At 40.3% G+C, this 25,903-nt stretch overlaps 3 protein-coding genes across 5 annotated transcripts in view; 2 read left to right on the forward strand and 1 right to left on the reverse strand.

Annotated features, from left to right (window-relative positions):
- The window catches only part of CAVIN2 (caveolae associated protein 2), a 291,429-nt gene extending 267,216 nt beyond the window's left edge, over nucleotides 1-24,213 (forward strand). The window contains exon 3 of the transcript XR_010025030.1: nucleotides 24,202-24,213. The gene's annotated coding sequence lies outside the window, so the exon portion shown is untranslated. The remainder of the gene's footprint in view (nucleotides 1-24,201) is intronic.
- The window catches only part of STAT1 (signal transducer and activator of transcription 1), a 365,052-nt gene that overhangs the window by 150,935 nt on the left and 188,214 nt on the right, over nucleotides 1-25,903 (forward strand). The gene's annotated exons all lie outside the window — the stretch shown is intronic.
- Nucleotides 1-25,903, reverse strand: part of MYO1B (myosin IB) — a 135,614-nt gene that overhangs the window by 58,237 nt on the left and 51,474 nt on the right. For all 3 annotated transcript variants that reach the window (XM_063116243.1, XM_063116242.1, XM_063116241.1), the window contains exons 4-7: nucleotides 19,905-19,999; nucleotides 16,108-16,212; nucleotides 11,854-11,900; nucleotides 5,628-5,691 (exon numbers count right to left, since the gene is read on the reverse strand). In XM_063116243.1, coding sequence (XP_062972313.1) covers nucleotides 5,628-5,691; nucleotides 11,854-11,900; nucleotides 16,108-16,212; nucleotides 19,905-19,999 — 311 coding nt within the window. The remainder of the gene's footprint in view (nucleotides 1-5,627; nucleotides 5,692-11,853; nucleotides 11,901-16,107; nucleotides 16,213-19,904; nucleotides 20,000-25,903) is intronic.

Below are 25,903 nucleotides of genomic sequence, written 5' to 3' on the forward strand. Positions count from 1 at the left end.
ACTGTCCTTAAGAATTTTTCCAGAAAGTAGTTAAAGGCAGGAAACCAGATATTTACTATAGAAGCAACCACCATTCCCAATTTCATTTGAAACAGAGATTATGTTTTGCCTGTTTGGAGATCTCAAAGATGTAGCACAGCTAGCAGAACCTAGAAAAGTAAGTAGGTTATCCTCAAGGAACGATTTATACCAACAACATTCTTAAAGTGCAAGTCTGTCCAAAGTTAAGCAACAAAGCTTAGATTAACGCATTTTTATGCACATAGTCCAGACAAATTTTCACCCACAAGCCAACACACAGCATTTTGACATTTGCATGTCCACTGCAAAATTACCTGCCAGACACGTCATAAAATACAATGTGTGAGGCACAAGAAAATGCAAGCAGGTCGATTATTGGAAGCTTGTGCATGCTGGCAAAATTTATCAGACTGCACAGCAACTTGGAGGATCTTACATTATTGGTGCTGATGTGAAGATTGATAGCTTCAGAAGAGGTCACTATAAGAAGTAGTTTATAAGCTCAAGGCAATTACCGAAACCCTGCAGCAAGTATAAGGCATAGCCACTGTGGGGCAAAACATTAAGCCAGAATTCCAGCGAATTCTGGCTTATTATTCAGGAGCCATCATGCAAGTAAGTGTACACAGCAGAATTACTCCCACTGGGCTCCTCCCATCAGCAGGAGTGGCTTCAGTAACCAGGATCTCAACAGGAGGAAGAAAAAAAGCTTTCCATTATCTCCGAACTGGGACTCCTGGCTTGTTGCCAGTCTGAAGCCAAGATTTAAAATTGGGTTACGATTCTCGGCTTGTTTGTGAGCAACAATTCAGAAATCAGACGCAAAGTAATGCGAAGCTGTTTTCTGCTGGTGATTTCCTGGTTTAGTGAAGCCAGTCCAACTGGCAGGAAGAGCCTAACGGGGGTGATCGTGCCTGGAATTCTGGCTTATTGTTTTGTGAAAACTCAGTAATTGAAAGTTATTTAGGTTTGCTTGTGGTCTCCATTTGGCAATAATTGCAGCCTTCCAGACTGCCAAAATTTAAGGAAAAAGCCTTTACTACTCAATAGGGTAGATACGGGAGACCGTTTTTCCACACATATTCGCCAGATGTGTCCTAAAATTCTCCTTACTACTGGACTATATAATACATGTGACCAAACCACAACAGGTCAAAGATCACCCCAGGGATGTTTGATTGTCTATACAGGCTCATAGTACTGATATGCCAAGTTAGACCCCCCAAAAAGCTTAATAGTCACCCCCACGTTATATACATAAACATGGCCTTTAAAAGGTAACATCTTCTGAGCTAGAAGTGAGCTGTGCAACACAAACCTCCTTCCCAGGTTTCTTGATCATACAGCACTTTAACTTTCCATTTTTTCAGCTGAATTACAAATTGGATTCACATTTGGGAAAGTAATGAATATACAAGCAAGAAATAAATGCCACTAGCATAATATATTCTGAATGATCCAAGAACAGTTATTTTTAGTCACTTCCTCTTCTTCCATTGCACAGTAGGGACCATCCTGGCTAACCAGTCTTTTTTTCTTTCTTTTTTGTGGCAGGCAACTGAGTTGCAAGTTAAATATAAACTTGAAGCCTGACAAACCACACGCTTCCTTTCAAGACATTTGTGTCATCCCAAAGGGCTACTAAGAAAGAATAAAAAGAGGAAAAAACCTAGCACAGAGGAACTCTGCCCAGACAAGGATTCCTGCCTCTTCTGCAGAGCAACAGCAAATTCAGAGTTATATCGGAGCAGGAAATCAGAGAACTATTTTTAGTAGCTTAGTTAACCCTTCCGAATGAGACCTATAGAGCCACTGAAATAACTATACTTGCCTCTCCCAACTAGTTGCTTATATGCTTTTAAAGCTTTCGAAACCACACCATAGAGAAAAAACGTGTGGTTGTTACACTGATCACAGTGGATGGGTAGCTGGATGGGTATACTTTCAAGATGTTACCGTACCCGATGTAAACAGCACCCGGTGCAATAAGGAGTTAGGAAAGGAGTTTACATAGCCCTAAGGGAATACAAAACAGTCATGAAACAGTCAAGGTCTAAACGTATCTAAACGTGCTCTCTATGCATACCAGAATGCACCCAGTTAAGGCACTGTAGAAAAGAAAAACAGCTGAAAAGCTCTTTATAGGCCTTTTACTCTCATATTACCAGGAAGTTTCCTGCCATATTGTGAGGAGTGAAGGTGGAAAAATATTTTCTTGTCTGTTCTACCACGCAGGAAAGGGAGAAGGAGCCAGGCATCGACTTCTCCCATTCCAGAATAGTAAACTGAAAGAAGAACATCTGGGTGGCATCTGGTCCAGCATGCCACTAGATCTCTCCCATCTTTCTTAGCACATCATGCGTTAGGCAAAGCACTGCGATCCAGATGCTGCGCAGGCAAGAGGACTAAGAGATATGAACCAGCAAATCCTTGCAGCACCCATGATAATGGCATGAGAATTTGTGCCCTTTAAAAAGACATTCACAGTTTGGCATCCCTCACAATGTAAGAACACTTGGCAAGTATGAGGACTCCCACCTTCCAATCCTTGTGGAAGAGTTAAGGGTGTTCGTAGGTCTCCAAAGAAAAGCGTGGGCAGTGAGCTAAGGGGACATGGGCATGTTTTATAAGCCCAGAGCATAGCACCAGAATCTCCTGCAAAACATCTCTATTCCAGACCATAGGTATAAATGGACGAACAAAATACTTCTGCACTTTCAAAAAGCAACTAGGGAAATTGGTATAAATGGATTAACAAAATACTTCTGCACTTTCAAAAAGCAACTAGAGAAACTGGTATAAATGGACGAACAAAATACTTCTGAACTTTCAAAAAGCAACTAGAGAAATCAATGTAATCATGTTATTAAATAGCAGCCAAGAATTAATCTTTCAAATATCAAAGCATTGACCAGTAAAATTTCTTCAATAGAGCGGATTTACCAAAAATTATAAAACAACATGGAACATTTCTTAGTATATAATTTTATTTTATTTAAAAAAAACCTCCAAATCAAGAGATGTTGTGGAGTGGGGGAACATTCTTGCTTCATTACAGAAGGGGGGATGAAGCTGCTTTACCTAGCCAAATAAAAACCCATAACAACCAAGAATGCTTGTTTATTTCTTAATGTTTCTGGAGAGTTATAGATTTGGTACTTAATTACAGCCTTTCACTGACATTTGGGTTGTAAATACACCCAGATTGATTAAAAGCTTTCTAAGTAGCCATTACTATACCTCATTCCATAGTTATTTTCTAGCCTATCATTATGGCAATATAAGGTAGGGCACAAATTCAGGGATCCTTCTCAGATAAAACAGACAGCATTTTGTACGTCTATTATCCCTTTCCTCTCTCTCTCTGCTGACAATCTGGAAAGGACAAAGCTTAACATTGTAACGTTGCTGTGACTTATCTGAAAAGAATGGCTGGATAAGAGCACAAGAGACCTAATTTGTAGTTGCCTCCGGGCTTTTCATTGTACTAAATAAACTGTAATTCTAAAATATGAGATTTGATACTGTCACTACTTTATATAAATATACCTGCTTTTCACACTGCCGGAGGAAGAGTTCTTTGTCTGCAAGACTCTCTCCGAACAGTTGTATTGCACTCAATAAAACAGATTTGCCTTACAACCAACGTGGATTTTTATCCTTGACAATACATTTATATCCCATAGAACTCAAGTTGACATACAGGGATCTCCCAGGTGGTATCCCATCCAGGCACTGATTATGCCTGGACCTGCATAGCCATAGTACACTTGCTACATTGGTGTTTCATATTCCTTCCTTCAGGGTACGCCCTCAGGACATAACACTACTTAAATCTAAAACTTCCAAGAATATTTTCATAAATGGATGTGCAATTCTTTGTATTCATTATAGCAAATGGGATATTTACACACATAAGTACAACATCACTCCATGTGCAATACTACAACCACATAGGCTGGGTTCAGACATAACAATATCTGTCTAATAAGGTATGGCTAAACTGGACAGAAAATTGCTGTTGTGCCTATGCACTCCCTCCTCCCCTCTCGCAAGGTTTCCAGAATTTGTTAAACCAGTTTCCCATTACATCCAAACCAAGAAACTGTGGTTTAAGCTCTGACTACGATCTTGGTTTGCAAACCATGATCAAACCATGGATTGCAAGCCTGGTTTGTAGTCAGAGCAAGAGGTTAAAAACACACAAGTTCAAACGTAAAATAAAACTGTGGTTTCACAAATCCCAGAAGTCTTGCATTAAGGTATGCAAGAAGAAGGAGGGGAAATGTACAGGCACACCACCAATTCTCAATCCAATAAACCATGTTGTATTGGACCAAGATGGTTGTATCAGAAAATAAACATAAACATATTAAAATCTGCTGCCTCAATTGGTCATACCATTAAAATTAATTGATCTAACTGATTAGTTGACTAAAATAGCAACCCTATTTTTCAAAGATGCTATTTTAGACTGCAGCACATTAAAAAGGGAAATCCAGTTCTTTGATTTCAAGTTGAATATATTTAAAGGGCAACCACCAATGAGATTGATATTTTTAGATCAAAGTGTTCAGTGTTAACTATTTGCTTGGAAGCCTGTGTAACAGGAGATGGGAAAGTACTTTCTTTAATCATGAGGTTATTCCACTGAGAAATGTATATAGAGAGGAAGATTTGTTATTGACTGAATCTTAATAAAATCAAGAACATTATTAATTAATGTCTTGAAACAAGCAGCAACTTTTAATGGTGACCTCATGCTTTACTGCAACAATTCAGGACTGATAAGACTTCTCAGTATAACAGAAGCATGTGTACAGCCTTTAAAGGAAAGACACAAAATCGGTTAAGGAGGGCTGTAATTTGATGAACAAGCAGCAAATTTTGCAGATTTATTCTATTGTTCAAGTAAAGCTAGCCAGAATAAAAGCACAGAATAGATTTCCCCTCCCCCTGCAGCAGATCTGGGGATAGGGGGGGGGGGGGAGTATGCAGGGAGAAAGAGAGCAAATGGAAGTCCCATTGCACAAGAGGAAGTTTGCTTGCTCAGTGTTGGATTTAAACCAATGTGTATGGCTGAATAAGTTAGCTACCAAGGGGCTTAGGAGAATTCCATAGAATGGAACCTGGTTAAATTAGAAAGATATAATGCATCAAAGGGCTGTGTTCTGACACTTTAAATTTGTTAGGCTGGGCTCAGTTCTATATACAATCCATTCTTACACACACATAGGCATTTAATCTTCTTGTAAATCAGTTATGGGTAGCTTTAGGTCTCCATATATTTTCCGTTATGGATAGGAAATTGAGCTGGACAAACGTCTAGCAAGGAAATGGTTAAACATCACCCACCTACCACAGTCTTCTGCTCAACCTGAAACTACTCAAAGCTGCTTTGTACGGGGAGGGCAGAGGGAAGCCCTTCTGGAAATACATGTAAGGTCCTGGCTTGTTTAAACATTTTGCCAGTTCCCAAACCTTTCTGCAAACTACAAATGATGAATTACCCCAGCCAGTCCCCGCAATAACTTACATTTCCTTTTCAGTGGTATAATGGAATTCATAAAATATATGTAGACAGAGAAATCTATGCCTATACTTACAATTGCTTATAACTCCTCCAAGCGGGTCACCTTTGAAATCAAACTCGATGTCCATATACTTTCCCTGTGAAGAGAACAGAATTGAAGCACTTGAATTGGCTGGGCTGGAGACTTACATAGCCTGGCAATTTATTGGAAAAAGTCAAAGTTTCCCCAATATTTTTCTTTGGTCCTATTGAAAGATTTACTAGTAAATATCGCCATTCCCTGAACACCTAGCAGTTATTGTCTCTCTGATGTACACACATAGGCTGTGCATTGGGTAATCCCAACCTGAAGTTGGCTGCTGGAGAGGTTTAAGAGATGACCCAGGCAAAGCAAATCTGGCCCTCCTAAAGCTTTGTGAGTGATCTGGTGACAAACAGAAGCACAGTCAGCATGTCAAGAATGGCAACATTCTCGCCATGTTTCCATATAAGAAAAACATGGGGGAGGGGGGAGGGAGAGTTGGGGGTGTCGTTTTGTTACTGACAAGTCTAGTGTCTAATCAGAGGGAATAATTTTACCATGGCTCTTCAATCACATGCTTTGTGGGAGGAACATGGAAGCAATATATCAACTAGGTTCTAATTTGTTCTGTGCTCTTTAATAGAACTATCTGTTCTGAGAAGAAGCACTTAAAGCGTTGAGGTGGAGAACTGGAGGGGTTTTTTTTGCACTTGGTTATTCCAACTGGAGGGGTTTTTTTTGCACTTGGTTATTCCAACATAGTGCTGGTACAGGGATTGTGTTTCTTTGATTGGAGAGTACCTGCTGATGGCAAAGACGCATATAAATAAGTTTCATATCAGGGACGCCTGGGAGGTCTAATATCAGGAGCTTGCTTAGAAAATGCCTGATGTACTATGCAGTCCTTCACATCTGCCACATGCCCAGTTGCCCACATCCATCCCAATCCTATTCATTTTGCACTTTCTATGGATTTGGTGCCAACTGAGCAGAAAACAAAAAAGCCTCAAACTATCTCTCATTCATGAGAACTCCCTAGTCCGTGCCCTGCCCTTAGTCTAAATTTTTTGCAGGTTTCTTACCTAGAAACACTACTATGATATGTGCCATTTTCATACAAATTGCCGAAATAGAATAATGAGAGGGGGGATAGAAGTGAATCCGTTGCACACACATACCCCACCCTGGCTTCTATCCATCTGAAATTGTGGACGTTTCCTACCTAGAGGCATATTTGTGATCTATGCAATTTCCATACAAATTGTCTACAAAAAACACTGGGGTGGGGTGTAAGAGAATCCTTTTTTGAAATTAAAAAAAAACCCTGTAAAGGCTGTGCTTGCACCTGTTCGAAATGTGGCAGGCTTCATCCCATTAAGAAAAGACTACTATGCCTGAAAATGTTGTCCAAACCTGTCAAACAATAAACATGTTATAGCAGTTTGTTGATTTCCCAAAGATGGTCAATGAGGAACCATGAAGCTTCAGATTTTCCAAAGTGAGGTTCTGATTCAGAACCAAGTTGAAGTGGCTATACGACTAGCCTCTGAAGCGGTTCAAACTGAACTGGGCTATTTTCCAAATTGGGATCCATGCCGAATCTTGCCTTTGGTTCACACCTCTAACATATATACATGTGCACAAGATCTACCATAGCTACCAGACTAGAAAAATGGAATTACTGGTGCAAGGAGGACACCTTGGTGAGACTCTTTTGGAAACATGGCTAAGTACAGAAAAGGTCTTTGTAGGTGAGAAAAGAAGAAAGTACCTCAAAGAAAAGAATGTGGAATATGGACTGTTGAAAAGCTTTTAAAATCTGAGGTCTGGATAGCTGTAGAATTAGCCAATTGAAAGTGTTAGTAAACCAATTTATGCATGCAGCCGCCATCACACAACAGACACACAATGCCTCAGTTCGGACAACACATTAGTCAACGTTACATTTTCCCTCTACACAAAACCACTTGAGTGAGCCACCCCCTTCCTTCAGTACATATATGCAGTTAAGGGGATAAAGAACCTATGTTTTGATATTGTGCTTTTACATAAATGGCACACCTAGTTGATTCAATGATTCCCAAAATTTAAAAGTTTTACAGTTATTACATTAATCTAACTGGTGGGGTGGGTAGATATAATGAGTAAGATTAATAATATAAAATGAATACAGATGAATAATTAAAAATTGAACTGCACCGCTAAGTTCAAGGTCACCTAGTAGATTCAGGGAGGCGAAGGCATTTGAACTTGCATCATTACTGTAATCCTATACTACTATTGACTCTCAAAATTATGAAATAATATTCTCTCCACAAAATTATCTATGGGCAAATATTGACAGCTTGCTGCGACTGCTATTTCTCTTTCTACAGTACAATTGCAGTCTCTCTCTTTGCCTTCTGATTGAGTTTTTTCCACGTCAGAGCAGATTATTTCAATGGCTGCCGTACTGCAGTTTATTTACTTAACTACTGCTTTAAACAAGAGTGGCAGGCATTACTATTTACAATGACAACAGCAGTAAAGCCTGTATCAAAGAACAGATTATGGACAAGCCACAATGCTAATAACTCAAACCAACTCACAAGTACTTTCTGTTGATTTTTAAAATTACAGAGGCATGTTTTTCCCCTAACTTGCAACATTCTCCACTTAAGGTTGTCCATAACTGTTCTATTACAAATTCCATAATATTTTATGAAGGCTTAAATTCATTAAGTTCAAACCCATCAAATATTCAAAGCAAGTAGAAAATGTGTACCTATGAATGGTGTACTGTGCAATGGGAAAGATCAAATCCCCTGCCACTTGTGCACACAGTGTGTGTGTGTGTATTATACAGACATCATTTGAATTTCGTCTAGAAAGATCAGAGTCCAAGAGAGGTAAATATGACAAATGCCAGGTCACTGAAAAAAAAGAGAGGGAGGGAGGGGGAAGGACTCCACAGCAGAAGAGTGAACAGAGATAACAAAGCTATGTAGGTTTAGGATAAAGCTCTGCTAAAAAGAAGAAGAAAAATCAGGAAGAATTTGAAAGTGTCCAGGGAGATAACTTGATGGGTACAAAGCAGCTAGTTGTTCCAGGCATAGAATATGTGAAAACCAAAAGATGAAAAAAAGTGACAGCTTCAACATCAAATTTGGGAAGGGGGTGGATCTTGGGCAGGTTACCCTTTGTGGGGGAGGGGGGCTCTTTTTGCCACAATTACTCCTGCCTATTTGCTTGCCTTCCCTCACCAGGCCCGATCCATAGCACTGCCTATGGGAGGTACTGGAGAGGCTCCGGGGATTAGCAGTGTGGTCCCTGCTGGAACGCAGGTCTTGGCAAGTGCCCGATAATGCTGACTTCTGACACCAGCCGTGAAAAAGGCCAATAATGAACGACCTTATGTGAAAAATCAAGAAGCTTTGCAAAGGAGAGAAGAGGGAGCAGGCAAAAGGCCAATGTCCACAATTCTAAAACAATCTGTAATGGTATGCTGATGGCATGTAAGCTGAGCCTAAGCACACAATGAAGCAAACATCCAACAGCTTCACCCATAGTTAGTTTTTTGAAAGCCACTGTGTCTGTAAGACACCTTAAAAGAACCGCTAAGAGGCAATAATGCTAGGAAATAGTGGCATGTTGATATGTCTGCATAGAGGTAGGACGGGGTGGGCAACCTGCAGCCCTTCAGATGTCTTGGCCTACAACTCCCATGATCCCTCACCGTTGGCTATGCTGGCTAGAGAGGATGGGAGTTGTAGACCAAAACATCTGGAGGGCCACAAGTTGCCCGCTTGTGATTTAGGAGAAGGGGAGTGGGACTCAGGTCCACAATAAACCAAACAAATCAGCATCTAAACTCTTTGCTTAAGCTCAACCCTCATATACTTACTATCAACTCACACAAGCTACAGTCAGAGCTTGAAAAATAAATAACGAGCCTTAAATATAAGAAACAGGAACAAATATCAACACAAGTGGTGACAATAGAGAAAGGGCCCAGATTTAAGGAAAGGGAATGATGAAATCGTAGTGAATGGTTAGACAAATGCAGGCAGTAAGCTCCATACTTACTTCTGTACTCACCTTGAAGTGTAATGCAAGGTAGACCATTGTTAATCCATAGAAGTATTAATATATAGGGAGAATGAATGTAGACTGGTGCATGGAAAACTATGCCTTCAAGAGCAGCCAGGCAGCACATAATATACTAGAACAAGTGCATAATTCCAACAGTGGTGCCAGAGAGTTTAGGCGCATGGCCCAGAGCTCCAATCAGCACGACTATTGGGTGGGCAGACTGACTGACTGCACCGGGGATTGGAGAGGATGGCCTGGCATTGACACTCCAGGCTCTGTGCCTGAACTCCCCAGGACTGCCATCTTAATGCACACATACTGGGGATTGGGCTTCCATTAATTAAGGGTGGTGGGAGCTCTTGGGCAGACAGGCATTAGCCAGGAGCCCACTGGTTAACCAGGAGAGATCATAGAGGGCAGCCTGCATGTCCCCCTCCAAAATCTAGAGCCAGGTTCAAAGAGAGTAATGGATTAGATGATCTCATCAAGACCATCTGACATTAGGAGGTGGCTGCAGTTCTCTAGGTAGCTAAAGGCCAAAATACTTAAGCTACTAAATCAACCTCAAATTGCTACTGCCATTTTGAAAACTTCTATTGAAGGGGGGGATCCAATGAAAACATCTACAAAAGAAGATAGATAGTTGCTCCAACAGCATACTTGAGTCTCTGATGATCTCATGCTCACGTAACTCCTTGCTCTCCCCTCCCCCAGTTGCTCTAGAAATGTAGGGGGCTCTTCTAATACAAGGAACGGAGCTGCTGCTGAACAGGGAAACAAGGAAAGGAGCAGTGCATATGCAGAACCACCTAGGTATCCACATGGCGCTTTTTGGATCTCAGCCTGTTTCTTGACAAGAGCACTTCACTTTGCAAAAGTGACCATTTTTTGCAACACGTACAAAATTACTGTTTCTGTCACTTGGTTTTTGGACAGCCAACCTCTCCAGGAATAGCATAGAACAATATCTAAAATTAATTTATGTAGCCAGACAGTTCCAGATTTAGCTTTCTGGTCCCCACGACCTCTCAAGCCTATTGGCTAAGATCAAGTGCAGCCATCTCATCCTAATTTTGGTGCATTACTCCAATACTATGTCTAACTCAAATGCAAAACTCATAGCCTACACATTTTGACTCAGAGTACTTTAGTTTCATCTTGTATTGGTATTTCATTTCAATTTTCTTCACGTTTCTTCCCTCCAACATCAAAAAACAGGGGAGCACAGCTCTTCAGAGAGGGGTAAAAAGCTGGAATGCCAGTTACTAGAAATAAATCTGCCTGGCGTTTCCACCCATTCCCCCTTCACCTGACCACTGGTGGCGACAACTGCTCTCAACTCAGACCAGAGGGAGTGCTCACCCCAAAAATTCTGTTTTCAACATTGTCCACCTACTAGATCATTCACATGCCATCTTTGAAATTAAGTTTTCTACATAAATAAATAAATAAATAAAAAATCCAGCTTCAATTTTTATCTTAGTAAATCACATTAAAATTCTAATCAGGTAATTTCTTCTGCCCCTAGTAGCTGTAAATCTCAATATCTAGGTCACTTTCCCCCAACACACACCTACAGCACTTTACAAGCGGTTATTCCCTATAGTATACAATCACACACATTACCCTGACTACAAGGGGTGATATGTATTACTTGATTGGGGTGTGTGGGGACGGGGAACTTCCCATCTCACATGAGTTTACCTTGAAACATTTAGGATTTAAAGTTATTGATAGATGAAGAAGATAAACAGTTCACCTTCTCCTGTTCAAGACATTTCTTAGAACACCACAGCAACTATTTTTGCCTTGTTTTCTGAAATAGTCCTGAAAACACAGCTACAGATATCAAAGTATAACAAATCTGGCCTTTATAATATTGGGTTGGAACCAACATTGTTGCTCCTTGAATAGAAGGAGAGTTACACTCACAGATGGGCCACAGAAGGGTCAAAGGAAGGATTGCATATATGCAATTATTATTATTATTATTATTATTATTATTATTATTATTATTATTATTATTATTATTTGCACTTTTATACGGCCCAACAGCCGAAGCTGTTAATATTTCCTTAATATTAATAATTGTGGACCATTAATGATTGTGGAACGCTAATTCTATATTCCATTGTAGTTTCTATAATTTCAGTAGCATCAGTCAGTCCTCTGACATAAATTTTGTATGTGTTAAATAGGTACTTACAAATCTAGAGGAGTTATCATTCCTTACGGTTTTGGCATTTCCAAAAGCTGGTAGGAAGAAAAGAATGAGAGAGTGTAAAATATATGCACGTATAAACATGAAAGCAAAGCCGATTTGCAAAAACACACATATTACTTTGGGTTCGTGCCAGCTTTATAATCTAACAAGGTTGGATAATTCAACGTGACAGATGATACAGTCACAATTCAAATAATTTTGCTGCAAAAGGTAAACAAAAGAAGCAGGGACTCTAAAGCTAGAGCCATGGCTTTCTATGTGGAGCAAAGATGTAACTGTTCTGTTCATTAACAAATAGGTAATTAACAAGTTTGCATCAGTACAATGTTTCTGCCTAAGAAAGGGTTGGATTCTCTGTATTGTAATGTAGGGTATTGATGACAGATGGTAGTCAATGTATTCCCAAGCTGCCTTATTTTTTAAAAAATCAATAAAAATAATTAATATTATTATTTTAAAAAAAGAAAGGGTTGGATTTGGAGCACTCAATTTAAGGCACTAAAGGTCAGACCACGGCCAGCAATGTTCACCAAAGTATTAGAAGAGAGATAGAGAGAAGGCAACTCTATCCTGGAAAAGAAGACTAGAAAAACACTACATACACACACGTACCCTTAGTGTTTCTTGGTTACAAGTCTAGCATTGCCAAGGGTCAGGATTACAGAGATGGCTGTGGCATGCTGGGGGAAAATGCCAACAGTGACTTCAGAAAAACTGCCAACTTATGAATGACATCTCCCTGTGTGTACAACTAGATTTACACTAATGGGCGGAGCCATAACTCTAGTAAACCACATGCCAGGTTCAAACCCCACCAATTCCAGGTGGGGTTGGGAAAGATTCCTGTGCCTGTGTAAGTAAATGGACGGCTAAAACTGACAGTGGGAGAGGGAAGGGTTCAGACATAATGCTAAACCATGATTCTCATGCCCACATGTTCCCTCCTCTCCCACTTCTGCTTGAATATGGCAACTCCCTCCTTTGTTTCCTAATTTGAGACAAACAACAGTTCACTATATCATCCAAACCAGCATATTATGGGTTGTGTTTGCCTGCAAACCAGGGTTGGAAAGCAGAATTTGATCCTCACTTCCAGTACTGGTTCGCAGGATGCAAACGATGGTTTGCCTCAAACCAGGAAAGGAGAAAGTCAATCTTAATGTACAAAGGGGCGGATGGGAAGGATGTATGAGAATGAGCTCCCTGAATGCTCATTCATATAATACTCAACTATGGTGTAGCATTATTGCTTAATCATTGGGAACCGCACTCAGACAAATATTAATCCATCCTTTTAAAAGGGGGGAAGATGTTTCATTGTAGTATTTCCTTTTGATTCCAAGGTGACCTATTTTTGTCCGATACTATACCATGTGGAATTAATGCTTTAGATCCTGCTACGTGGCTTACATTGCATTATGTCTTCCTATCTCAGGTGACAAAGCATCAACTTTGTGGACAGAAGCAGTGAATTGGGCAGATTTGCCATCAATATATAATCAACATTCAAGTCAAGTGGATATTTTGGGTGGGTGGAAAAATGTTGTTTCTGCTTTAGCAAATTTGCATTTTGAAACTTCCCTGGATCAAAGCTCTGAAGCCAAAAAAGCAGAATGTGTTGCTGAAATAATTGTTCTGAAAACTTTACACAGTGCAGAGTTTGCAAGCAATAAATCATCTTTCCAGTCCCCGGGCTGCATATCATTAAACATAGGGCTAAACACTAGGATCATTTATAAATGAATGCAGAACCAAATACAAATGGTCCATTATAAGAGTTTAGAGACAAATTCTTCTGTTTCACCATACGTTCATTGTTTCCCTATATCCATCGACAGTAGTTGGAATGCAGAGCTTGATCACTGGTAACTTAGGCTGGCAAAATGCTCATGACATTTTTTTGCAGTGTGGTTTCACACACAGGCAAAAGGAAATGCAATTTAAACAGTTAGAAAATTGCTTCCACTTGAAGCGATTACAAAAAAACAAAGAAAGAAAAACTTCCCCCAACTTCCATATAACAAGTGTTTGGAAAGAGAATAGATGGAACTGGGCTACCCAAATTGTAGTAGAAGGACCACAGCCTTTGCGTCACCATCTATTCACCAGACTCCTGAGCAGGACTGGATCTCTTTTACCAGATCGTCACTCATGCTCTGATCAACTAGGGGTACTATGAGAGTGGGAGCAGGCTTTTGCACACACATTCCCACAGTTCCTGTCCAGCTATATACAACTAGGTGCTGCATATGCAGTTCCTCTCTCTGCACATGTGGAGTCAAAAGCTAAAATCCTGGAGAGTGACAGCCTGGGAGGGGGAACAGAGAACAGGCAGATTTTTAGCTTTTAAAAAATAGGCTCTGGGCACATGGCCTTAGCTACTTTGCACAACCTGTGGTGGATCAGGACAACAATCCTTGCAGGTAAAGCTGCCTCGCAATAATCAGTCTTGCGTCTGAGCAATAAAACCCTCATTTGTATTGTGCTGAAGTTATTATCTCTAGAGCTCATATATATAATATTGCAGTCGCATTAATAACTTTGTTTGTTCATCCTACTAGTGGCATGATAGCTGCCTGTGAAGCTGTTTGTGAAGAGGTTTCCCTCACCGTTCAGCTGATTTTCAACCTTGCAAAGACTCAAAAGGGGAACACCAAAACTAGATTGAATGAAAAAAAGAGAATGGATTGTTATCAGGCTCTGATGGTCTATGAGAGGCACCCACCATCTTTGGAAGTTGGCCTAGCCTGTTCCTAGTATTTGTTAGATTTCCCCTAACAAAAGACCTCTTTCCAAAATGTGTTGGCCTCAATTTTTTAAAAAAGTTATTAGCACCTTTGAGAGCATTCAATCAACCATGCAAACAGCCATCTGTCCCACCCCCAAAGAGGGCCGAAATGTCAAATTGCCTGCTCACACTTTAGCTAAGACAATGTGTAGATTTGTACATTTGAAAGCCACACACAGTTTACAGTGTAAGAAAGTGAAACTGTGGCGATGTTTGCACAACACAACAGCCCACCATATGTTATTTAACACACAGTGAGACTGTAGAGTGTACAGGATGCGTGCGGCCGCCATTTTGAATAAACAACCCCTGCACATGTGAACCCAGTGTGAACCTAGTGAGCATGGGTTGTGTGAGGGTTGTTTAACCCTCGCATGACCAACCCTTGCTGGGTTCACATGACGCAACAACCCCCAAGCAGGGGATGCATATTCAAGTTGACGGTTGTGGGTACTTTGGCTAATTATAAGTTAAATAACCCACAACAAGCCATGGCGTTGTCCAAACCCAGACAATGTGTGTGACTGAGAGAGTGAGAGTCTGTGAGTGTATGAAAGAGAGAGAAAGCGGGTTTGAGATCTGCCGAATTTCTACAGGGTCTTTTGCTCCACAATTTCTGTTAACATTCTAACAGTATCGTATCTACAAAAAGCAGCATAATTTTCTTTAAGAATGACTTCTTTAGACATTCAGCAGTATATGTGATAAGGGTGGAAAATGCATACTAAATACTCCAGCTATGACAGAATATTCAATTGTGTATCAAGGTCAGGTAAGAGTGGAGTTTGACCAAACCTTTAAATCCTCTCTTTCATTTGTTCAGAATTAATTTGCAGGAATTAAAAACACAGCTATATTTAAATGCATCCTTATAATAAACATTTGCCAGCTTTATATTGTATTTTATATTATGGTTTTATACTGTTGTTTTATACTTTGAATGGTTTTAATTTTTGTGAACCGCCCAGAGAGCTCCGGCTATTGGGCGGTATAGAAATGTAATAAATAAATTAATAAATAAATAAAGTATGCCTCATTACTGCAGACTACAGCTTTTCACTGTGTATTTAACAACAGTTACTACAGTAATCTACTGCAATATATCCATCAATTGCCCCATTCAGAAGAGACCTGAAACCATGGCTTTAACCACAGTGGTTAAGCCAGAAAGCCGGGCTGTGTTTATTTATTTATTTATTTTATTACATTTATATACCGCCCCACAGCCGAAGCTCTCTGGGCGGTTTACAACATTAATGTTCAGAATACACCTTAAACTACGGCTTTAACCATGGTGAACAAAGCAAAAAGCCTTATTTGCCATGGTTAAAGGCATGGTTTAAGGTGTCTTCTGAACATGGCCTGGCTTTCTGGCTTAACCATCATGGTTAAAGCCATGGTTTAAGGTGTCTTCTGGAAGGGCCCAAAATTAGTTACTAGTTTCTTACCTTCAAGCACTGGATTAGACTGTAAAAGTTGTTCTTTTACTTGATTAACTTCTGCTCCTTTGCCACAAACAGCTGCTACATAAGACATCACAAGTTTGCTGGCCTCTACAGATTGAAAAAAAATGGGTTTTTTTAAAGACGTTAGAACTATTCCACCCAAAATTAACAGTCATAGTGCAAATCCCCAAATGAGCCATCCCAAAGTAAAGCATTTTTCAGGTTCAAGCTTATTGTTTTCACCTTTTATGCCTAGTTACACACCACACTTTTTGTGGTGACAGCAAGGAATAAAGGAAAGCTAGGCGGCGGGAGGGGGTGGAGAGAATGCCATGGCTAAAGCCACACAAGACAAGGAAAACATTCTTGCATGTTTTAGAATTACATTTTATATAATTTCTTTCTATCCAAACTCCTCACTCTGAGAAGATAATGGACTGGAAGTATTATCCTATTGAAAACATGAAATAAACTTTCTGTTAGTTATTTGCTGTATCTGGTGAAAGCATTTGATAAAAGTCAAGACGAAATATGAAATCCTATTTCTTCTCAGCTGCTAGACAGGAAGAAATAGGGAATCAAAGGTTACTGAATATCAGACGCCTGAGTATCTGTTATGCAAAGACGAATTCCATCCTGGCAGTGCAACCCTAACCATCTGCTGGCAGATCTCCTTGAACAACACGCATCCTCTTCATAGCTTTTGACAAGTGTTATTTTAGAACTCCATTAAAGAAGCACCGAAGCAGAGAGAGTAATGAATGAAGATTAGAGCCGTGTGCCAATCAGATGCCTTAAGAATGATCCAGGAGCATAACTGCATTTTGTATACCCATTTTGCATCAACTTCACTGCCTATTTTAGCTGACTTTCAGATTCAATTCAAAGTGCGGCTTTTGTCTTTCCAAGCTTTAAATGGTGTGGGCAGGGCTGGGCAGAGGGGGAGGGGCAGTGGGGGCAGTTGGCATGGGCCTACAATTTTGAAGGGGCCTACTCCGAGTCCCCCTGGTAGAGGCAAAGGGGGACCCTTTGGTAAAGATTTGTTACAAAGTAGCAATTTTTCTGTCATTGCCAGCAACTGTGGCCTCTAATGAGAGGAGCTTCAGTGTTCTAAAACGAATCTAGTCATACTTTCGGTCCACAATGGTGCAAGAACGTTTGAATGTATAGCAGTTTTCAACATTAACACTGACAAGGCAAAGTTGCTTGATTTTTCTGTTGTTGATGATGAATTTGCCCAAAGAAAAGCACATAAAGCACTTCTGAATGTGAAGAAGTGATGTCTTATATACATCTTGAATAAAAGTGCTTGCCATTACCTTTTTTTATAAATCGTTCTAGTTCATATGTATTTAGAACTGATTAAAAAATACTTAATGAGCAGTTTGAAATGGGGCCTACATTTCCCATCTGGCCTAGGCCTATCACCAGCTTTTCCTGGCCCTGGGTGTGGAACCAGGATCTTTCAAAGGCTGCCTTCTCCCACATGAAACTAACAATTACAGACATCATCATAAACTCTACTCCATGTTCCTAAGGCATCTGAAGAGCATTGGGCGGCCTCGTGGGGGAAAGCCTTCTTGATGGGAGTACCCAGAGACAGTAGAAGTTGGAATGAAAAAGAGCTCTCTTGGCCACCTCACCGCTGAAGTTCAGATAAACTGAACCTTTTCAGACATCATTTTGGGTATCTGATAAATACTTATTGCCCTTCATCTGCCTTCACCAACTGGTGCCCTTCAGAGGCGTTGAATTATAACTCCTAGTTTTCCCTGTCCTTCACCGTTCTGTTTTATTGCTTCTTCAGCTCTGGACTGGTGTTTTTGCTTATGTTTTTATTGCTGTTTAAGTATATTTTATGTGTTTTTATATTACTGCTCATCTGCCTTTGGGATCCTGATGGGTGGAAAGATGAGTTATAAATATTTTTAAAAATTAAATTAAATTAACAAGGAAGGAATAATCTTCTACTAAATTAAGTGGATGAAAAATGCAGAATGGGAAACAGGTTAAAAAACAACATACTTTCCTAAGTGTGGTTTAAAAAAATGCCAATAATACTATTCCTACAAGGACGTTTTTATGCTTCCTTTTAAAAATAATTATGAAGAAAATCAATAAAGATATACACTTTGAATGATTATGAAATTTCTCATTTCTTATTTTTAAAAAACACCTTTGAAAGCTGTCTTTTTATGGGCACCTTCAAATGCCAACTAATACACCTTGTTTATTATGCACCACTGTATGTAATGGGAGATGTACAATGCCATTTTCACAGTTCAATATAGACACAGGCATTGAAATCTTTATAGGGAATCCTGCTCGTGCAACCCAAGCTCTGCAACCAACTGAGAACACAGATATTTTTTAAAATGAAGACAGATATGGGCTAGCCTTACTATTAGGTAGGGTGGACAGGTGTCCAACTTTACAGGGGACGTCCTATATTTGAAGATGCCCTCTATTTTAGAGTGACCATATGAAAAAGAGGACAGGGCTGCTGTATCTTTAACAGCTAAACTTTAACTGGTGAAACAGTTAAAGCTGCAGGATCCCTGCCCTCTTGACCAGATACAAAAGAGGGCAGGGCTCCTGCAGCTTTAACTGTTGTGATGAAGAGGGAATTTCACCATGTGCTGCCTGCATACAAATGACACCTGCTGAAATTCTCTTTTCTATACAACTGTTAAAGGTACTGGAGCCCTATCCTCCTTTCCATATGGTCACCCTAGAGTCTAGTTGCCTGGCTGGTTTAAAGATAAAGAGTCATCAGAAGGGAGAGAAGGAAGCTTGAAGTTGTCCATGAAGAGTTAGCACCCAGACAGCAGACTAAGCAGGCACCAGGTCACCTGGTCAGCCTTCCTCACTATGGTGAGATGCATTTAAAATAGTTATCTTTTCTAAAGTTGCAACTATGCATATAAATGAGCATATGTAAATTTTATGCAAATTGGTGCCCTCTCTTTTTGGTTCTGCCTTCCCTCTTGTTTTGTCACCTACCATTAGCTGACTCAAAATGGGGCCTAAAACAGCCCTTTTTATACAGCAGTTTGCTCCTACTGCAAAGAGGATGCTTTCACTTTACTGCATCATATATGCAGATGAGCTTCTGCTGGTCAGTAAGGAGCAAAGAGAGGCCAGAGGGCTGGTGCTCTAGGAAGACAAGGAGGGCCCCTCAGTGGTGTGAGCGACCAGTTGAATTCTCATGTGATATAGCTCAGCCAAAGGCTTGCCAACTCAGTGAGAACTAAGCCTGACAAACAGAGCAATCTACATAGACCAGAAGTGCAGAACCTGTTTCAGCCTAAGGGCTTAATTCCATTTCAGACAAGCTCTCAGGGGCTGCATTCTAGTGGTGGGTTGGCCCAAAGATAAAGGGGAGGGGGGCGTTACCAAACATACCAGCAAATTTTAGCCTAAAGCTCTTACTGCCAGTAACTAAGCCTTAGGAGAGGGATTTTAACCTTTTAGCATGGGGAAAACACTGCACAAAAGCTGGGGAACTTCTAAATGATTGGTTTGAGGTAAAAGGGCATGGATTGGGGCTACTTGAAGGCCCAATTCAGCCCCTGGGCCTGCGGTTCTACACTTCTGGTATAGACTCTTAACAGGGGCAGCAGGCTCATGCCATCTGAGAGACAGGAAGTGGACACAAAAGTCGTTTCAACGAAAGCAAGATAAGACATACATTTGGGTGAGGGGGTTGCCAGGCCCTGGAATTCCATGTTTTAGATCAAGAATAAGACATAGTAACATCCCAGAATGAAAAAAAAAAGCTCCAAGATGAAATGTCTTACCTGTTTTTCCAGCTCCACTCTCTCCAGTTATAAGTATACACTGGTCTTTATCCTGGTCTCTCAGAGATCGATATGCTTCATCTGACAGAGCAAAACTGTGGAATAAAACATGATAAACTGAGACAACAGGAAGCCACCGTGCTTGATCTATACATCACACCCTCCAGCCAAGTGTAAAATACTTTTATCTAGGTCATATCCATCAACATTCAGAAAGCAGCAAAACAGTTCCTATTCAAGACTTGAAATCAGGAAATTTCTCCCCAGTAGGCTGATAACGCTGGTCAAAGGGGGAGTGTAACGCTGGATGTTGCAAATCAGTGCTACCAACTGCATGCATAGTTTTCTTCTGCAATCTGCTGACAATATGTAACATCTGAAGGAGAATTGCATAGGTTATATTCTTTTCTATAATACATGTAACTGGTTTATGCAATATAGAATTTGGCCAAACTAGCAAATCTGTTTTGAAGAGGTTTAGAAATATGGGTTAGGACAATAGTCTCCAAAGCTGAAGGACAAATCTTAACAGGGACCAAGTTACCTTAGAGATCACCTCATCCCTTATGCCCCTACCTAGTCTTTGCAATCCTCAGAAGGAACGGGTTTTTTTACGTGCGCTTGAGGCCAATCTTAGCAAAAGAGCATTTAGGGTTTCAGTACCCACCCTCCAATTGACATCAGACAGGCTTCTACTGTCTTGACTTTTAGGCTTCTCCTTAAGATTCACCTTTTTATGCAGGCTTTCCCCAAGATATGATCAAGCCTGTTACAGTTACGGTTTTCTTGCTGATCAGAAGAATGATTATTTTATTGTATTGTATTTTTATATTTCAGTGCTCTTATTGTGTTCACTACTTTAGTCATTTTGTTGTGAAATAAGTAAATAACTTCCACTACGTCACAAACATCCACTTGTCTTTAGCCTGGTCTCTTCGAACAGACAAAACTATGGATTTAAATATGTGATCCGCAACAGGTCAGTGCCATCATGCCAACAGATCACATCCATGATGTGAAACGGCATCAAGCCCATATTTTTGGCACAAGGAGTTTCCATGCTACTGTCAACCACCTCCAAGAAACGGATAGCACCGATGTGGAAACACAAGACCACTTGCCAGAGTAACATGATGCTCAACACTATGCTCCAGTTGCAGTTGGAGCAACCCATTTACAGAGGTGACCCCATGATTATTATACCACACACTTTGGCTTTAAAATTGAAGAGGTATCTCAAGCAGTATATATATATTCTATGAAAAAGATATTTCTACAAAATAAAATTATTCAATAGCATAAGCGTTATGCAAATTTGTCTTGTTTGTTGTTTATTATAATAAGCATCTGGGAAAACTGAATTAAAAAGTCTAAGAGAATCTGCTAATTTTAAACTCTCAAGTGAGTGAAAGCGCATTGCTTGTAAAAATGTAAATGTCATTTCCCAGATTTCAGACCAGCTGCTTTAAAGAAAGCAGAGTTTGGAACAAGAATGTAAGAAATTACGTTTTTCTTCCACTGACAGCAGACTTTTATGGTGCACTGAACAAACCAGCAACGAAAAACCATTGGCCTAGCTCACTAAACCCCAATGAGTTGGTGCTTTTGAATGGCATCATTTATTTGGGAAAACTCCTTGGATACAAAGTAAGACTAACTTTCCCCATCAACAGCCATTTTTAGACTGACCACAGGCAATATCTAGTTCATATCCATGAGCCTTTGCACCAAATCTGCTGATTCAACACTTAGGGAGGCCTTTATAGTTTCAGGCAGAGTCAATCTGACCAAGGTTGGCAGTCTCTGTTGAAGGGTTTTTTATTAATCCCTTACACGGCTTTAATCATTTTTCTACATCATATCCTGCTGCTCAGTGTTAACTCTGTTAACATGAATCGAGATATTTAATCAGTTCAGCACTTTAAGGCAGGCATGGGCAACTTACAGCCTACCAGATGTTTTACCCTATAACTCCCACTATCCCTCATGTTGGCTAGGGCTAATGGGAATTGCAGGCCAAAACATCTGGAGGGCCACAAGTTGCTCAACCATGCTTTACTGAGCACCAGTAAATCTGATCAAGGTTTTATCAGAAGACATCGATGTGGCTCTGGCTGAAGAAAAGAACTATCAATTCAAACATCTTTCCCCCTTTTGATAAAGCCAATATTCTGTGCTGCTCTTAATTCTTTGGTCATTTGCTGACCCTGTTTAAATTTATGTGATACTTAATTTCTGCTGACATCAGTACCAGATTATAAGAAAGACTTCCATCTGTTCTGTGCCAACAAACTATAGTGATCAAACTTACTGCTGACCTACCCATGAATGGCACACCATTTTAAGTTTTGAATCAGTTGTATAAAGTTGTGTCAAAAATTGCTAAAACAATTCATTTTGGTTTGGTTTGGTTTAAAAACTGAAGACTTACATTCAGAGCTTCTAGTGGCAATTCTTAAAGGAATTCCTTCCAGGAAAGGTTCAGTTCACATTACTTTGGCAGCTCCACTCCCCCAAGAGAGTGGATTTTCCATAGTCAGCTACCTGCTCCCCACCACCACCTTCCTTCCCAAGTCTTTCTTTCCCCTTTCAGTTGATTAGTTAGGGCTCAAGAGAACCTAACAAGGCATCACCAGCCTTTGGTCACCCATCATTGGCTTCCTGTGCCCTGTGTTTTGAGGGACAGATACTTAAGTGATCCATAAAGTTTAAGGAACAGTCTCTGTAACTCTTGTGTTCTAGTCCACAAAATTAACTCCCAGATCGCAGCCGACACCAAAGAAGTGTACCTCCTATCTTATTTGCCTTCAACGTTCCCTCTTTTCAATCAATCTGTTCTCTTTTCAATCTTTCTTTTATTTCTCTCCTGTAACTCCAAAAAGGTTTAGCCTTGTTCTGCAGGTCTACTTAGCTGCAATTTAGGTCCCTATCACCAACCCAATTAGACCTCTCTTGTAGCTATTTATCCCCTATGGAGTCCTACTTATTTTCCTCCATCCTCTCATTTAAATTCTTCATGTGACACTCTATCTTAATACTTTTCTCCACCCACAGTCCTTCCATAGAATACAATAGTGACCAGCCATATTTGAATGCTGCTTATGTGTTATGCTACTTCAATTTTTCTAATAAAGTATATACAGGATTATTTTGTTCTCTGGTCATGGTCTCATTGCTCATTTCCCACTTTAGAGAGACCGGTATTAGGTACGCTACAGACCCTATTGATATGTATTCCTCCTACATATGTGAACTGAATATTATACATGTGAATGAAGACATGCACTAATGAAGTCCAGAGTGTGACGTGCCACAATATGTAGGCGCTGATGATATACCAGGACAGCCCCATGTTCTGATGACATCCATGAAGTCCTGAACCATATCGTTACGGAGTCCCCTTCATATTGTTAACATCTATAGCTATAAACCTCAACTACATGCCAGTCTTCTGAGCAACCATATAATTACTGAACCGAGTAAATCTTTTGCGTTCTTTTCATTTAAGAGTTTCAAACATGTGTTTCAAATTATTTTGCCAGGATGTCAGCAAGGCTATTCACTCCCCTTAAAAAAAATGAAATAAGGGCTTGCCATAAAGTATATCATGAAAAGGCAACCATATTAGTCTCCTACCACATCAAAAACAAAACCTTCCCCCATCAAATTTTCTTCCAGATGATATGGGGTACCTATTTAAACTTCTCTTTGTTGAACAGCTACATTTTCTTTGCAAAATTACGTTTTAGAGATGTAAAGATTCGAACAGCTTTTTCAGTTCCTAATCGCCACTTCCTCTGCAACACTGTTTTTAAAACCTAGAAAGCATTTGGGTAAATCGAAGAGGGATTTTTAATTCCAAGTCCCAGTGCTATATAGAGGAATAATTCATTATGACTGAAGCTTGAGCACCATAAAAGGCATTAGTAAGTTACCCCAAGTCTCACAGTCCTCTTGTCTAAATCCTAGAATCCACTGTCCAACTTCTAAGAGGTTTTAAACTGCTATAAACAAATCCCCCATCAACCAGCTTCCATTGTCCTTTCTTGCTTAAGGCTGGTCCACTTTCTCAAGCATCACACTTTCAGCAGAGAACCATCTTCTGAATGAGACTTTTGACAACTTTCTATTCTTGTCCTACTCCAAAACCTTGGGGCAAATGAACTCTACAATGTAACATAGAACAATGCCCTCTCCCCAACCACAACTGTCTTAATATTCATTTACCTTACAGAACAATCCTGTGCACATTTACTCAGAAATAAGTCCTAATGAGTTGAATGAGACTTACTCCAAGGTAAATGTGGTGTAGAGTCAGTGTGGTGTAGTGGCTAAGGTGTTGGACTGGGAGTCAGCAGATCCTGGGTTCTAGTCCCCACTCGGCCATGGAAACCCACTGGGTGACTTTGGGCCAGTCACAGACTCTCAGCCCAACCTACCTCACAGGGTTGTTGTTGTGAGGATAACATGGAGAGGAGGATGATTATGTACGCCGCCTTGGGTTCCTTGGAGGAAAAAATGTGGGATAGAAATGTAATAAATAAATAAATAAATGTGTATAGGATTGCAGCCTTAGTCACTAAAAGGCAACTCAAAGAGAAACAAGTCACAAAGCTTCAAGTTGATACTAAACCTGGCTTTTCATGAATCTCCAATGAAACAGTTATCAATAGCCATCAAAAATTCCTCTCCTCACCCTTCTCTGCAGATTGATGCGCAAACTGATGTAGATGCTTTGGGTGCCGCCTGGTTATGAAGTCACAGACAAGGCGATAACTACTCATTTAAAAAAAAAAATCAAAGCAAATCATTTAAAACATATTTTAAAAACAAGAAGCCTTCCCCCACTTCAACAATGGGAAGGGAAGGAATAACAAAGTTGTAAAAGAAATACGGACGAGAGGGATAGCCTATTAGTTGAAATATGATGTCACGCTTCTGTTTGATATCCTGTGAGTTCAACTTTTCCCTTTTGCACTGAACTTTATTGGATCCTTTGTTTCAACATGATGATACATTTCTTCTCTTTTTTAAGGAGATGTGAGTCCATAGTTAAGGTTTCTGTGTTTGACTTTGAAAAATGGGAATGGTCTTTCTAGCATTTAAATGTTTCTTAGCAGGACCAGGACACTCCATCCAAATACAGGCCTCCCCCCACCACAACCCACCCACCCTCCCCTGCCAAGACAAAGCACATTCCCTTCACTAAGCAAGCAACAGTGCAGTCTGTCCCTGCTGCTTACCCACAGCAGGTGGCATATCCTTCTTCTACAATGCCCCCCACCATCTGGAATACCCTCAATGCCTCCGAGTCTAATTGACTCATAGATCTTTTCAAATCCCACATTAAGGCACACTGCTTCCATTTGTCTTGCAAGTGCCAGCTCTTAATGCTCCAGGGGGGTAGGGGATCCAGCCGTTGTAATTTGTTTTCAATTTTATCCTGTCCCATAATAAGACTCAGAAGTGGTGATGGTGCATATTTTTCTCATTTTGCATATATGCAGCATAGATTTGCTACAGGAATTTAGTAATTGTGAACCACATTTGCAGTGGCTTGAAACGTCTCCTTAGTTGTTCAGCATTTTTAAATTAAAGTCAAAACAGAGAAAGCTTTGATGCTTTTTAAAAGGTGAGGGGAAGGTAAACATAAGAGAAAATAAAAAGGGAGTGGAACTCAGTACTAAGAACACTAAAGCTTCATCAGTATGATGACTCTGGCCTGCTTGCATTGGCTGCCTATACGTTTCCGAGCCCAATTCAAGGTGATGGTTTTAACCTATAAAGCCTCAAATGGCTTGGGACCACCATACCTGATGGAACGCCTCTCCCGACATGAACCTACCCGTACACTACGCTCAACGTCGAAGGTCCTCCTCAGAGTGCCTACTCCGAGGGAGCTCGGAGGATGGCAACAAGGGAGAGGGCCTTCTCAGTGGTGGCCCCCCCAATTGTGGAATGATCTCCCTGACGAGGCTCACCTGGCACCAATACTGTTA

Source organism: Elgaria multicarinata, chromosome 2 (assembly GCF_023053635.1).
Source record: "Elgaria multicarinata webbii isolate HBS135686 ecotype San Diego chromosome 2, rElgMul1.1.pri, whole genome shotgun sequence".
Lineage (NCBI taxonomy): Eukaryota > Metazoa > Chordata > Lepidosauria > Squamata > Anguidae > Elgaria > Elgaria multicarinata.